General features: G+C 39.1%; 1 protein-coding gene across 1 annotated transcript in view; it reads right to left on the bottom strand.

The window, feature by feature from the left end:
* Positions 1-8,268: 8,268 nt before the first annotated feature.
* Positions 8,269-16,376, bottom strand: part of LOC126185094 (tyrosine-protein phosphatase 69D) — a 367,349-nt gene continuing 359,241 nt past the window's right edge. The window contains exon 26 of the mRNA XM_049927899.1: positions 8,269-10,678. Coding sequence (XP_049783856.1) covers positions 10,604-10,678 — 75 coding nt within the window. The 3' untranslated portion in view covers positions 8,269-10,603. The remainder of the gene's footprint in view (positions 10,679-16,376) is intronic.

Here is a 16,376-nt window from a genome sequence, read left to right as displayed (position 1 = left end):
TTTCAATGGAAAATGCTATTTATACTTTCACTAATGAAATATTAAATGCTCTGAGTAACAGGAAGTCACCCGTTGTGATTTTTTGTGATCTCTCAAAGGCTTTTGATTGTGTAAATTGTGGAATACTTCTAGATAAGCTCAAGTACTGTGTTATGAATGGGACTGTGCTCAGATGGTTTAAATCATACCCAACTGGAAGAGTGCAGAAAGTTGAAATAAGCAGTTCACATAATATGCAAAAAACTGGTGATTTCTCAAACTGGGGAACAATCAAGAATGGGGTGCCACAAGCTTTTGTCTTGGGTCCTCTGCTGTTCTTAATTTATATTAATGACTTGCCATTCTATATTCACGAAGATGTGAAGCTGGTACGTTTTGCCGACGATACAAGTATAACTATCACACCCGACAGACAAGAATTAACTGGTGAAATTGTAAACGATGTTTTTCAGAAAATCATTAAGTGGTTCTCTGCAAATGGGCTCTCATTAAACTTTGACAAAACACAGTACATACAGTTCCACACAGTAAATGGAATGACACCATTAATAAATATAGAGTTTGATCAGAAATCAGTAGCTAAGGTAGAATATTCAAAATTTCTAGGTGTATGCATTGATGAGGGGTTGAACTGGAAAAAAACACACTGAGGACCTGCTGAAACATTTGAGTTCAGCTACTTATGCTATTAGGGTCATTGTAAATTTTGGCAATATACATCTCAGTAGATTAGCTTACCAAGCGTATTTTCATTCTCTGCCTTCATATGGCATCATATTCTGGGGTAAATCATCGTTGAGTAAAAGAGTGTTCATTGCACAAAAGCATGTAATCAGAATAATTGCTGGAGCTCATCCAAGATCATCCTGCAGACACTTATTTAAAGAGCTAGAGATCTTCACTGTAGCCTCACAATATTTATATTCACTTATTAAATTTGTTATTAACAATCCAAATGGATTCAAAAGCAATAGCAGTGTATATGTCTACAACACTAGGAAAATGGATGACCTTCACTACTGAAGGTTAAATCTAACTTCGGCTCACAAGGGGGTAAATTATGCTGCCACAAAAGTCTATGGTCACTTACCTAATAAAATCAAAAGTCCGACAGATAGCCATATAGCATTTAAAAGGAAATTAAAAGAATTTCTTAATGGCAACTCCTTCTACTCATTAGATGAATTTTTGGATATAGTAAGTGGGTAATTTCCCCAACTCCAACAAAAAATATCAAGTGTTATGTAATATTTTGTGTTATGTAATATCTTGTATAGACACCTTTTATTAACCTGACACATTCCACATCATTATGAAGTGTCGCATTCATGATCTATGGAACAAGTACTAATCTAATCTAATCTTCCAAAAACCATATGATGTCATGATGTACCTAATAGATATTTGCCCATCCACTCATTACTAGCACACACTAAGGTGATGATTCCCATATTATATCTATTAGGTACATAACGTACATACATTGTGGACTGTGGGTCTCACAGGAAGCATGCAAGGGATAAGTCCCTGCAGTCGCACTATTCATCTGTGTCCTCGGTGGCTCAGATGGACAGAGCGTCTGCCATGTAGGCAGGAGATCCCGGGTTCAAGTCCCAGTCGGGGCACACATTTTCAGCTGTCCCCATCGAGGTATATCAACACCACCTGTTGGCAGCTGAGGGTTTCAATTAATTGTCACAAAATGAAAAGTTAACGAAAAGTTAAATTTTTGGGAGAATTTTATGTACCATTCAATGTCAAGACAGTGATCAGATGAGAATGGCTTATACTCACTACTCTTCAATTTAGTTCTATAAAAAGTGATTAGGAAATGACAAGATGCCTCCAATACCAAATTCACCTCTGTTTCCTAGTGTTTGCTGTTGACACTGCAATACTCTATAATAACAGACACAAAGAAATCTAGTTTGTAGAGAAACTGCGTGAAATAACAACAAAAATCAGATCAAGATTCAATGAATGGCCTTTAATAAAGAGGTTCAGGCCAATCTTCTATGTGAACAAGTTCAAATATTTACCTAGCCAGGCTAAACTTCCAAACTAAGAAAAAAAGGACAAAATTACAAAAACTTGCCTGTAACAGATTTAATAAAAATGTCTATCACAAAAAACAAATCTATTTAACAAATTTATTAAAACAGAATTACTTTATACATATGAAACTATGGTACTTGATGACAAATTAAAAACAGTGACGACCCAGAAAGCAAAATTCGGGGGGGGGGGGGGGGGGGGGGGAGGGGGGGGGGGGGGGGGGAACAGAACCACAACACAAAACAAACAAGCAAATTACACACAAAAAAAAAAAAAATCCCAAATACAACCAGAAAAGGGCAATTGCAAATAGAATATTCCCCCCCCCCCCCCCAATGACCCATGGACCTAGCCACAGTGATGTAGCTTGTGGGTCTCAATGTCAGATGTAGATGTAAATGTAACCACATCAGAGAGGTGTCTGTGGAGATGCCATATTAGCATATAATTCCTGAAGAGAGGGTTGGGGTTGGGTTGTTTGGGGAAGGAGACCAGACGGCGAGGTCATCGGTCTCATCGGATTAGTGAAGGATGGGGAAGGAAGTTGGCCATGCCCTTTCAAAGGAACCATCCTGGCATTTGCCTGGAGCGATTTAGGGAAATCACGGAAAACCTAAATCAGGGTGGCCGGACGCGGGATTGAACCGTTGTCCTCCCGAATGCGAGTCCAGTGTATAACCACTGCACCACCTCGCTTGGTCCCTGAAGAGAGGCAGCAGCTTTTTCAGTAAATATAGGGTGCAACAGTTTGAATGATTGATTGGTCTGGCCTTGTTATGTTAGTACTAAGAAGGGCTGAAAGCAAGGGAAAGCCACAGCCATTATATTTCACGAGGACATGAAGCTGTATGATAAATAGTACAAACAAGAAAAGAATAGAAGAGTTGGAAATGTGATGCTACAGAAGAATGGTGAAGCTACACAGTTTCATAGTGGAGAGGTACTGAATTAAATTGGAGAGAAAAGGGTGTTATGACACAACCAAACTAAAAGAAGGATCGGTTGATAGGATACATCTGGAGACATTGAAGAATAATCAATCAGTCAATGGGGGGGGGGGGGGGGGGGGGGGGGAGAGAGAGAGAGAGAGAGAGAGAGAGAGAGAGAGTTTTAAGTACTTCAGCACTAAATAAATCTGTCTTCACTTCTAGTATATGTGAGCCATTGGCAGCTGTAGTATCAGATACAACATGTCAAAATTGTGTGTCATCAATTGGTAAATTTTTGAGGTATCAAAGACATCTAAATCACTATTTGGTTTGAACAAAAAATGCTTTAATAGGCATGGTCCTATTGGAGATAGTTTGTTGTTGCCATCCTACAACCTTTGAACTGCCCTACCCAGCCAGTTATGTGGACACCTGCAGTTTAACATGGGTGCTACTTTGCATTTTTCGCATTAACAGAGTTCTAAGAAGCGATAAGTAACTGATAAAAATCCTAGGACTAACCAGTGATTGAATCTGAGACAACTGGAATCTGGCACTTTATCAAGCACACTTATAATGTATACAGTAATTTCATATCCACTTTAAAGAACACAGATAAGCACTGAGGAGAAAATGAAAAAGATGCACAAGACTACAACAATTTATTTAAAGAGGTACATATTTTGTCCTGAAGTATATCGTGTTATTGTGACGACTTAGTACAACAAGATACCTTACTGCCTTAGCTGTACATAATTCTGTTGCTCCTGCATGTTGTTTAAGGTCATCTATCCACTGTCCATTAGGTCACTCTGTCAGTCCTTTCTTCTCTCTTACTGTTAGACTCCAACAACAGCTTCCTTGATCCATCTAACATCCATTTGACCTTACTGCCGTCCCATCCACATCAATTTCATTTTCATAATTACTGCCTCCCATCATAACTGTTTATTTGTACTTATGGTAAACTTCCCTTTCTGTACACTTCGGAAACTTAGTTTTGAAAAAATCTTTAGTTTACCGAACACACTCAAAGGCAGTTTTACTCTTTTTTTATATATACACTTCTGGGGAAAAATATGACACACTTAGAAAGACAGCATTGATTTTGATCTGATGACGGCATGTGCCACCTGGGGGATAGTAGATATACTGATAATGGCTTCATTGTCATCTGCCAACAAATAGTGTAGTGGCATATACACTAAGGTGATAAAAGTCATGGAATAGCAATGTGCACATACACAGATGGTGGAAGCATCACATACACAAGGTGTAAAAGGACAATGAACTGGCGGAGCTGTCATTTGTACTCATGGCATTCATGTGAAAAGATTCCCAATGTGATTATGGCTGCATGGCGTGAATTAACAGACTTTGAATGCGGAATGGCAGTTGGAGCTAGATGCTTGGGACATTCCATTTAGGAAATCCCGTGATTCACAGTGTCAGGAGTGTGCCGAGAACACCAAATTTTAGGCATTACTCCTCACGACGGACATCGCAGTGGCCAACAGCCTTTACGTAATGACTGAGAGCAACGGCATTTGCATGGAGTTGTCAGTGCTAACAGTCAAGCAACACTGCATGAGATAACAGTAGAAATCAATGTGGGATGTATGACAAACATGTTCATTAGGACAGTATGGCAAAATCTGACATTAATGGGTTATAGCAGCAGACGACCAATACAAATGCTTTGCTAACAGCACATTGTCACCTGCAGCACCTCTCCTGGGCTCGTGACCATATCAGTTGGACCCCAGACGACTGGCAAACTGTGCCCTGGTCACATGAGTCCTGATTTCAGTTGATAATAACTGATGGCAGGGTTCAAGGGTGACACAGGCCCACAAAGCCGTGCACCCAAGTTTTAACCAAGGCACCGTGCAGGCTTGTGGCGGATCGATAATGACGGGGGGTGTGCTTACATGGACCTGACTGGGTCCTCTGGTCCAATTGAACTGATAATTGACTGGTCATTGTTATGTTTGCCTACTTGGGGACCATTTTTAGCCACTCAAGGACTTCATGTTCCCAAGCAATGATGACATGTCACCGGGTTGCAACTGTTCGAGATTAGTTTGAAAAACATTCTCGCTAATCATTTGGCCACCCAGATTGCCCAAATGAAGCCCATCGAACATTTATGGGACATGATCAAGGGGTCGGTTTGTGCACGAAATCCTGCATGAGCAACACTTTCACAGTTAAGGATGGCTACAGAGAGAGCAGGGCAAGGGAGTTCCAACAACTTGCTGAGTCATTGCCACATCAAGTTGCTGCACTGTGCAGAGCAAAAGGAGGTCTAACACAATATTAGGAGGTATTCCATGACATTTATCACCTCAGTGTACACTGCCAGAAACAAAAATTAGTAGAGCTGAAAAGATGATATCAATTTTGATATGATGATACTATACGCCACCTTGCGGATAGTAGCTGTACTAATTATGGTTTCATTGTCTGCCAACATAGAGCACTGTGGCATAGCTACAAGAGTGCCAGTTGTGTCCACCATTTAACAGGGAATGCTTACAGCCAGAAGGCTTATTGTGGTGCACATTTCTGAAGCAAGCAGGCAACCATGCCACGGAGACACACTTGTACTTCCTACAGCCAACTAAGCGAGTCTGAAAGGGTCAAATTGTGGCCTTCTGGGTGGTGGGATGGTTCTTTCAGAGAACTGCCACACAAGTTGGATGTGCTGCATCAGTTGTGTAACAATACTGGTATAGTGATCACGTGATCATTCTCACACCCGTAGACTAGGTTCTGGATGTCCGTGTAGCACAGACACCCAACCAGGACCGTCGTATTGTAAGGGCAGCACTGGCTGACCATACAGCTACCACAGCACAGGTAAGAGGGCTTGTGAGCCCAGACGTGTCAACACGAACTGTTGTGAACCAGTTATTAGGACTGGGACTATGGGCACGTACACCTATAGCCCGTCTTCCACTCTCGCCACAGCATCGACGTGCATTTATCGACTGGTGCCATCAGAGGATCATTTGGAACATGAAATGGTGTACCTTGGTCTTAAGCGATAAAAGCAGAGTCTGCCTGCATGCAAGTGATGGTCATTTGTGCCTACAACACAGACCTGGTGAACACTGTCTCGTAGAGTGCATTTGTCCAAGACACACATCACACACTGGTCACACCCAGGCCTTATGGTCTGGGGTACAATAATCTACAACTCTCGTTCACCTTTAGCATTTCTGAAGGGGATGCTAACCAGTAATTGGTACATGCAGAATGTTGTCAGACCCATTCTTTTGCTGTTCTTGCCTCTGAAACTCAATTTGCTCTGCAAGACATGCAGTAACTTCCCTGGCTCCATCTGAGCAGGTGTGGAATACGATGGGACAAGAAGTGACTTGTGCAACTCATCAATGAACAATCCTTACAAAACTACATGATCAGGTGAGCAGGCATGGCATAATGTATCCCAGGACAGCATTCACCATCTGTATGATTAACTGGATACCATAGTCAGTGTCTGTATTGCCGTCCGTGGAGGCTATACCAAATACTAATATGGGTGTTTCAGCATGGGCCAATAACTGGTACCTCAGAATCGCTTGTGCTATTGGTCTGTAAATGTAATCATTTCATGTGCACCATATACACTGTTGCATCAGTAAATCTGGAGCGAATTGGAAATCTCAAAAAGGGTGCACTTCTTTTTTCCTCTCCCGGCAGTGTATTTTGCTGTCCATCCAGTTGTCGCCTTCAATAGCTTTAACTACAAAAACAATCATCAAATGGTTCTATGAAATCATTATTAATTTGTACTACTTCATTTTTGAGATGTTGGTTAAACATTATTTTAATTGATTTTCATACGTACTTTAAAACGTGAGCTATTAAGTGGTTCTATTCATTAATAAAGTGTCTCTGGGAACTCCTTGCTTGATTCTTCTTTCACTTCTAAATTAGTAATTAATGCTCACTGCTATTCTACACTATTGTTCAGAATCTGCGCTGTGCTAAAATCACTTATGAAGTGAACTATTTCTTCTGCCCGATTAACAAGTTGACTGCCGTGTGGTTGCTGGTGCCCACAGCAGGTGGCTCTGCTGCACTGCTGGTGGCCTCGTTGCAGTCATTGTGTTAAACTGTAATGCATTTTCTACAAACATGGAGATAAATAGAGCAAATATCTTGTACATTTCAGAGAAGAGGTCTGTAGTTTCTTCTGCGTCTTGTCTTTCTCCGTTTTTGAGTAGTAGAATATTCACAATATTTTTCCAGTTCTGGGGTATTCTCCTCCACCAGAGATATTCTCTAAACAAATTTAAAAGTTTATATTGAAACACTAATTTCTCCAGGTATGTTTCATTCCTGTACACATCAAATGGCTTTATAGCCTCACCTGGAATTATTTGTAGAATTCTGTCATTTTAATTATTAACTTTGGGTGTTTCTGATTCATCTCTCGAGTTGTACAAACATTACAAGAAATCCTGAAACTCTTGAACAATTTTCTCTGTATCAACAGTTACTGTGCAGTCTACCATCTACTGATGGTCTGAGGTGTCTACCCAGTGTAAGTCTGTGTTTAGTCTTAGCCATAAACTAAATGTTTTAATTTGTTTCTTTTCTTGCATTTTCAATATATTTCTGCAAATGCTCTTCCAAATATTTCTGAACAGTTCTGTTTAACTGAGCATATTCTGTCATGTTCCAATTACTGTCTGCCCTCATCTCCAAGATTTGTATTCAGCTGTGCAGAACATCCTGTTAGTATGTGATTACCATAAGGTCTACAGTGATTTAGGACTTACCTTGTGTATAGCTCCATTTTTGTTTGGTAAAACATAAGCAGTTTCATTTTCAGTTAAATTTGGTACATGAAAAGTCAATCTCTCATTTTTTAGTGTATGTGCTGGTGTCTTCTCATACTGGTACCATGATAAAAATTAATCATTGCAGAACTGTTTTTAGTTTTATTTGCCTTTAAAATCACCTCTCAAAACTGAAAACAACTAAATGCAGTTGGTATGTATTCCCAATAAAAATTAAAACTTTAATATAGTACATGGGCAAAATGACTTATCAAAGACCATGTGTGTGTTGTGTGGGGCTAATTTTTCATCAAAAATAAATAAATAGATAAACAACAAATGAAATGGACTGAAAGAATACTGACTTGAGATAAAAGAAGCAAACCAAATGGAATGAAAGTAATTACACTGAATGGCTTTACAAAAGAAAAAATTTATTTTTATTGGAAGTGAAAAAAAAAAAGAATGAAAGAATGTGTCAAAGATGTGTGTTAATGCAAAAAATATTTGAAGTGTTTTATTCAGTTACAAGTATCACCAAATACTGTGCAACAAACAGTAGGCCCATTTTATAAAAAATTGTTTAAAACAAAGCACAAACACTGAGTTTCAGACTTTATGTAGCACATATATATGATTTTGAATTACACATTAAATGTCTTTTTTTTTATGAACAGGAAAACTAAACATTCACGATACAGGATCCTTACATGATTCTTTTTTCCATTTCTAAAAGAAATAAGCAGACATTCATAACAGAATAATGAAAACAGCATTTTATGCACAGAAAATCATTCTGGTAGTTAGTATGTCACATGCTCACCATCAACAACAATCAAAGGAACATGCTGTTTACTATGTGCAATTTATGGATGAAGGTTAATGATTTCAATTTCCAATTCAATTTGATACAAATAAATACATTTTCAGATTACAGTTCAATTAAGAAAATAGGAAATAATTCACAGTATGAAACTTATTCCTCAGAGGCAATAAAAATCACTTACAGTAAAATTTTATTTTTTTCTGTGACACCAGTACATTGCTTTGGGTGAGGTGAAAATCTGGAAATCTCTCCAATCTTGAATAATACAAAAAAATATTTTTTCAGTCAAAGTTTATGATTTCCTGATTTCAACATATTTTTTTATAAATACACATCTTCTGTGAACAGTGCTAAGGTCATTTGTAGCTTTTAACAAATTTGCATCCCACTCTTAGATTCAAAAATTATGTTAAGCATGTCAGTTACATTCACAATCATCATACTTCTTTCATTTCTTGACTTTTTTTTACACAATTTTACAAAAAGAAAGCAAATGTGGCATCTATTCATGATATGGTAGTGCATTATGTCACAGACAATGCAGAGCACCACAGATTGTCTTTACTTATTTAACAAAATATATAAAAACAGCAACAGCAGTACTGTGTGCACAATTTCAAGATGGTTTTCCATCTTTATTGCTCAACCAACAGAAATACTGTGGCTCAATCTCTTATTTGCAAATAAAAAAGTTCTATAAACCTATGACTTTATCTAGATCTTTGGCAAATATCTTAACAAAAGTATAATGTGTCATTCTTTCCTTTTATATAATGACAGTGAATTACAAAGCATTGAATACAACAGGAAAGCAAAGTACCTGAATATGCAGATGAGCTCAGACTGTTGAGAATTGTACAGCTTTTTAAATTTTAGGTTTCTCAGAGGAATATTCATTCTTACACACCACATAATGTCTAGAAATATTAGAAGCCAATATAGAGAGCAATCAATTAATTATTGTAGATATATTGCAAGTAACATTAACACTGCAGATCATTTACAAAAAGGGCAGATACTCTTCTTTAATTATGTAATTTAATATTTCTAAGAGGGAAACACATTGTATGTTTCCTTCCCCTTTCATAAATGTTCTGTAGCCACAATCTCACTATTCCAGTGTTTTCTGTTGCTTCTTTCATAAGCATCCAAACTGCTACTATATCACATGATGCAGACATTGACATCACAAGCTTTTCATTGTACATATAACTTTTCATAAAGAAGCCAATGTCCAATATCTGTACAAAATCTTCAGACTGTTCAACTTCATTGCTTAAAAGTAGTTCTTGATATATGTTTCCTCACAAAATGTGCAGTATGTGGGGGGGAAATGAAATAATGGCATGGCCCTTTTCCTCATAAAACAAGTTTATAACTCTCTCCCTTTTTCTTTGAAAACATGCATGTGCAAGCACGCACACGCACACACACCCACACCCACGCACGCGACCGCGCGCACACACGCGCGCGCACACACACACACACACACACACACACACACACACACAGAGAGAGAGAGAGAGAGAGAGAGAGAGAGAGTCACATTGCCATCAAATGCTACTGTATACCTACACAGTAAAAATTACATTGTATGCTACGACAGTTCAATGTCCGCCACAGTATTTCAACCTCATTAATTGAAACAAATTTGGCGAAGTATTGTACATATATAGAAGTATAAAATACTGATACTTCCCGTTACAGTACCATTGTTACAGTACAAAATAAATATTTTTGCAAATAAAATTATTTTTAACTGAAGAACAGTCCTTGAAACAACGTAATATGTTATATATATATAAAATTTCATAAATTCATATCAAAGTCACAAGCAGTAAAATGCTAGATATTTTACAAAAGTGTTACCTCCACACCAGCAGCTTTCTTTAAATCTACACCGAGGAATAAAAAAAAAGCAATGGTATAAAATGGCAGCAATGGATTTTCTACACTTTTTGCAGCAGGTACAATGAGCAAATCATGCTCTGTTGACCAGTTCATGTTTCATCACTCACTAAATTGTGCAAGTCAGCATAGTTCACTATGGCACGATGGAGAAATTCATACTGAGCCTGAAATCAATTAACAGATAATCATACAAACAAACAAAATAACAGTGCATAGATTATAAATAGATGTACAGTTACTTAAAGCTGTAATTCTAGACAATAAATTAACTTGCTTTCAACATGGCCAGTCCAAAATATTATGTTGATTTTCTGACAGATACCTGAGTACAGGAAAGATTCACCACATCTTTTGAAGAGAATATTATTATGTTCTCCAGCAGACACAGTAAGCACACCATTGTCTTTTGAGTACAGTAATTTATTTACTTGCTTACTCGAGTGGCCTTCAGCTGGTGCAAGCCTTTATAGTTCACACCACTTGGGTGGCTTACGGGTCAGGTGTCTTAATTATTTTGTGTAGGTGATTGTCATGAGCATAGTACAATGTAGGGTTACATTCTTAGCATTGTTAATTATGATAATGATTATGATGATGATGACAATGATAGAAAAGTGAAAACCAGTGCTGGCACAGCTTACTCCTCTTGAATAGCACAAAAGGGTCACCAAGTGTAAGGTATCCACCTGATTACAGTTAATGAACAGTGTTAAAAGTTCTCATTCCGTGAGCCACTGCAGAGAGGTTTGGAATTTATTTTAGGACATGGACAAGTCTGGTAATCATGAATTTTATGCCACAGCCATTTCTCCCTTTGCTGGCCAAATATTGGCCTATTTTCACAATCGGAGTTTGAAAAACACAGTGGATAAATTCACACTAGGCAAATAACATATTTTCCTGTGGTATCACACGAAACTGAGGCAGCTGAATTTCCATTTACCTACTTCTGTTAAAGATATAAAACTATTCCTAAAATTTTTAAAGGTAGACTGATAAGTTTCATTCCTCTCAGAAGTCTAGATTGCTTTTAAGCGACCACATCTGCATTCTTGTTCAATAAAGGTTTTGAAGAGAAAGCATTCATTCTGTTGTTACAAAACCACAGTAACATAGACTGAAACTGTCAAGTTGTTATGTGTGATAAATAATCTTTAATCAGTGACTATCTATCTGACATTTAAATAATATAAAAAATATGTACTATCTCTTATTTTCCAGGCCATACAGGACTAACTGAATATGCTCAATTTGATAGGTCATTTATGTTTCTCCGTGGGTTTCTCCCCTGAAAATACCAATTCCACAGCTATACTTATATTTTTGTATTTCTTTGTTTGCAACCAGTTTCAGGGTTGTCACCGCATTCTCATTCAAACAAGACAATCTGTCATGCTGCAACCTGGCATCATCACTGCTCATAGGGATGCGAAATGTTTGCAAAATGTTGAAGCCATAATAGCACACTCAACATGTAATGTATCTGCAACAGGTATTTGGTAAATGATTGCTAGTGGTGTACCATTTGAACTGCAGTGATTTTATATGTTTTAAATGAAGGAATTTCTGAAGAAGATGATATTTGCTGATTGTGATATGTGTATGGAGATCTGTGTATGGATACAATTACAGTAATAGAAATGGATAAAACACTTTAACCCTTGCAGTGCTATAGGCAAACTCTTTGCATTCTGTGCTGAGTCTGCTTTTGTTATAGCTGTACTGCTCACCAAATGCTTGCACCTGTGCTGACTGATGGTGTTCCAACCAAAATGAAATACCTATCATCCAATTTTTCAGAAACTATAAAGTAAAAATATTTAATTTTTGCATATGTTAGAGCCTGATATATTCACTTGATAAAAAATTAATTTCTTTTCGTTATATGTCATACTTATGTCATACTCACTGGGCTGCATCAAATCAAGTAAAACATTGCACGAAATTTTTAAAAGTTGGCAACATAAAAATGGATTGCATAAACTTTGCATATGGTTGATTGTAGCTCACACATTCCAGTGAATGAAATTTACATAAGATATCAAAATTTCATTTAAAATTGAGAGAAGAAGGATATCTCATTTTGTTCTTGAGTCATAGGGTTTTATATCCAAAGGATGGTTGCAGGCGATACGCTTATTCACATCCCTGTGCATCATGGATCATGTGGTCATAACAGTTGTCATATCTCACAAATAATTCAAGATACTGAAACAAGGTTTTCTGGAAATGATAGCGCACAATGAGGTACATATTTTGTATGATAAAGACTCGAAACTTTTTTATTCACCCAGATATGGAAGTAACTCGTCTGCAGCAGTGAGAGGTTGGAGGCTCAGGACACATTCAGATATCCATTGCACTCTACGAAAATCCAAGCAATGTGCGTATACATATCCACAACACCTAGGAAATGGTATAGTTGGATGTGTATACATGCCCACAGCAGTGAAAGGGTTAAGGATGGAATACTGCATGGTTGGTCAGCCTAAAGCAAGACTGATCTCCCTCTTTTAATACAAATGAGGGCATAGAGCATATGAATGTACTGAATATGATAAAGAGGTGTATGTCTGAAAGGAAGTTGTATACACCCTCAACATAAGATACATAGCTCCTGAAGTGCAAATCACATATTCAGAACATCAAAAGGCTCTAACAAATCATTTATGAGCTTTGTGCAGACAAGCATATATCAAGGATAGCAAAAATGGCCATAGCATTTTATGTGTAATTTTATACACTGACCCCCTTTGACTTTCTTAATACACTCCTGGAAATGGAAAAAAGAACACATTGACACCGGTGTGTCAGACCCACCATACTTGCTCCGGACACTGCGAGAGGGCTGTACAAGCAATGATCACACGCACGGCACAGCGTACACACCAGGAACCGCGGTGTTGGCCGTCGAATGGCGCTAGCTGCGCAGCATTTGTGCACCGCCGCCGTCGGTGTCAGCCAGTTTGCCGTGGCATACGGAGCTCCATCGCAGTCTTTAACACTGGTAGCATGCCGCGACAGCGTGGACGTGAACCGTATGTGCAGTTGACGGACTTTGAGCGAGGGCGTATAGTGGGCATTCGGGAAGCCGGGTGGACGTACCGCCGAATTGCTCAACACATGGGGCGTGAGGTCTCCACAGTACATCGATGTTGTCGCCAGTGGTCGGCGGAAGGTGCACGTGCCCGTCGACCTGGGACCGGACCGCAGCGATGCACGGATGCACGCCAAGACCGTAGGATCCTACGCAGTGCCGTAGGGGACCGCACCGCCACTTCCCAGCAAATTAGGGACACTGTTGCTCCTGGGGTATCGGCGAGGACCATTTGCAACCGTCTCCATGAAGCTGGGCTACGGTCCCGCACACCGTTAGGCCGTCTTCCGCTCACGCCCCAACATCGTGCAGCCCGCCTCCAGTGGTGTCGCGACAGGCGTGAATGGAGGGACGAATGGAGACGTGTTGTCTTCAGCGATGAGAGTCGCTTCTGCCTTGGTGCCAATGATGGTCGTATGCGTGTTTGGCGCCGTGCAGGTGAGCGCCACAATCAGGACTGCATACGACCGAGGCACACAGGGCCAACACCCGGCATCATGGTGTGGGGAGCGATCTCCTACACTGGCCGTACACCACTGGTGATCGTCGAGGGGACACTGAATAGTGCACGGTACATCCAAACCGTCATCGAACCCATCGTTCTACCATTCCTGGACCGGCAAGGGAACTTGCTGTTCCAACAGGACAATGCACGTCCGCATGTATCCCGTGCCACCCAACGTGCTCTAGAAGGTGTAAGTCAACTACCCTGGCCAGCAAGATCTCTGGATCTGTCCCCCATCGAGCATGTTTGGGACTGGATGAAGCGTCGTCTCACGCGGTCTGCACGTCCAGCACGAACGCTGGTCCAACTGAGGCGCCAGGTGGAAATGGCATGGCAAGCCGTTCCACAGGACTACATCCAGCATCTCTACGATCATCTCCATGGGAGAATAGCAGCCTGCATTGCTGCGAAAGGTGGATATACACTGTACTAGTGCCGACATTGTGCATGCTCTGTTGCCTGTGTCTATGTGCCTGTGGTTCTGTCAGTGTGATCATGTGATGTATCTGACCCCAGGAATGTGTCAATAAAGTTTCCCCTTCCTGGGACAATGAATTCACGGTGTTCTTATTTCAATTTCCAGGAGTGTAGTTATAGGATTTGAAGCTCAGAGACAGGACGTTAGTTTCCTAAAGTAGTACGATGCATTTCCCATAAAACCTCAAGAAAATCACCTTTGGAGATTAGATTTCCAAGTGCCATCAAATAAAAAAACACTTTGCACTTATTAATACAGTAACTGGCATATCAATGCAGAACATACAAGTCCCTCGTAATCATAAAGTCACCAGTTTGCATTACAACAGTAGCAACTTTTTTTACTTTTATTAAAACTCTATGTTTATTGTCAAATGGAAATGTTTGTTAACAAATACTAAATCATAATTTTTTTTAGTATAAATACTGTCTTTTTATTTTTAATTACTAGTCACATGGGAACGTAGGTATTCATAATAAATTAAAATTTTGTACAAAAATGTGTGACATTAAATAGAAAATAAAATACTTTATTATTTCTAGAGGCTGAACATTATGACATATATTCTTTGTGTAATAATAAGGCATTTTGCAAGTCTGCCAAATTTTAATTTATTTTAAACTACTGTTATTAAAAATGTAATTCTTATTTTTAATCATTATTTCAATTTGTTAACAAACAGATAATTTTAATGGAAATATGAAATGTGGTAACTGTTTGCTTTACGTGAATTTTGTGCTCACCACATCAGTGGTAGGTGTACAATGAGTGCTCCCACTGGCGGAGTTGTTCACTTACATATGCATGTGCATTCACTAACAGCCATTTCTTGAAGCCTTCAGACCACATCATCAGATACAGTGTTTGACTATCGCATATTGTACGGTTTTTCTCCTTTCATATTCACTCTGAACTTGAACTTGTATGTTTACAATTCCGTTGCTGTATTTTGGACTTTGCACTAAACTAGCTCTCCACTGTGTGTTACTGAATGCTTGGAATTACCATTTGTTCAACAGGTCACTGCAGTACTGTGTGCCAAGTTATACTGAACTTTTGCTACCTATGCCTAGCTTAGTATTCCACCAGCAGACATTCCAATGTAGGCAGATGAGCTGGCATTAATAGAACTGCAGAGCAGTTCGGAAACCTGCCCTGGAGGATGCATGGGTCATATCATATGGGCAGACCCACAGATGGAAGTGTTTACTTGAAGGTAGCAGTAAGCACAATTGGCCAGTGGTCCTGCAGAGTTGAACCACCACAGACCTAGCTTTGCGCTCATGCCGAAAATTGTCGTGAGCTGTCATTAGCTGCCCACACCAGGAGTGTGCTCAGTATATCATTGTGCATGTATCTATCTGGGGCAAGATGCTCTGCTTCCCATAGTCAGTTTGAATGGTGAGTTCATTCCAGTCACTCACGGGGTTCTGTTCCTCAACTGTTACCAAGTCATCATCATCACGTTAAGTACCCACACTGACTGTGTTTACTAGCAGTGTTGTTGTCATATCTTCTACAAATACTAAACCAAGTAAAAAAAAAAAAAAAAAAAAAAAAAAAAAAAAAAAAAAAAAACCAACAACAACAACCACCAACAACATCACATTTTCAGGTGGCAGTGCCCCACAGCTCTTATATTTGAGAAATGTCATATTATTGTCTTGAGCTGCTGGTAAAATACTTTATTTATACAACCAAATTCAGTCTGATCATCATCGGGTTGCTATACACTGAATAAGATAATATGTAAGTAACATTACAGGCTTAAGCTGTTATGAA

Source organism: Schistocerca cancellata, chromosome 4 (genome assembly GCF_023864275.1).
Source record: "Schistocerca cancellata isolate TAMUIC-IGC-003103 chromosome 4, iqSchCanc2.1, whole genome shotgun sequence".
Taxonomy (NCBI): Eukaryota; Metazoa; Arthropoda; class Insecta; order Orthoptera; family Acrididae; genus Schistocerca; species Schistocerca cancellata.
The sequence above is the reverse complement of the archived record's forward strand: the minus strand, read 5'-3'. Positions and strand labels throughout refer to the sequence as shown.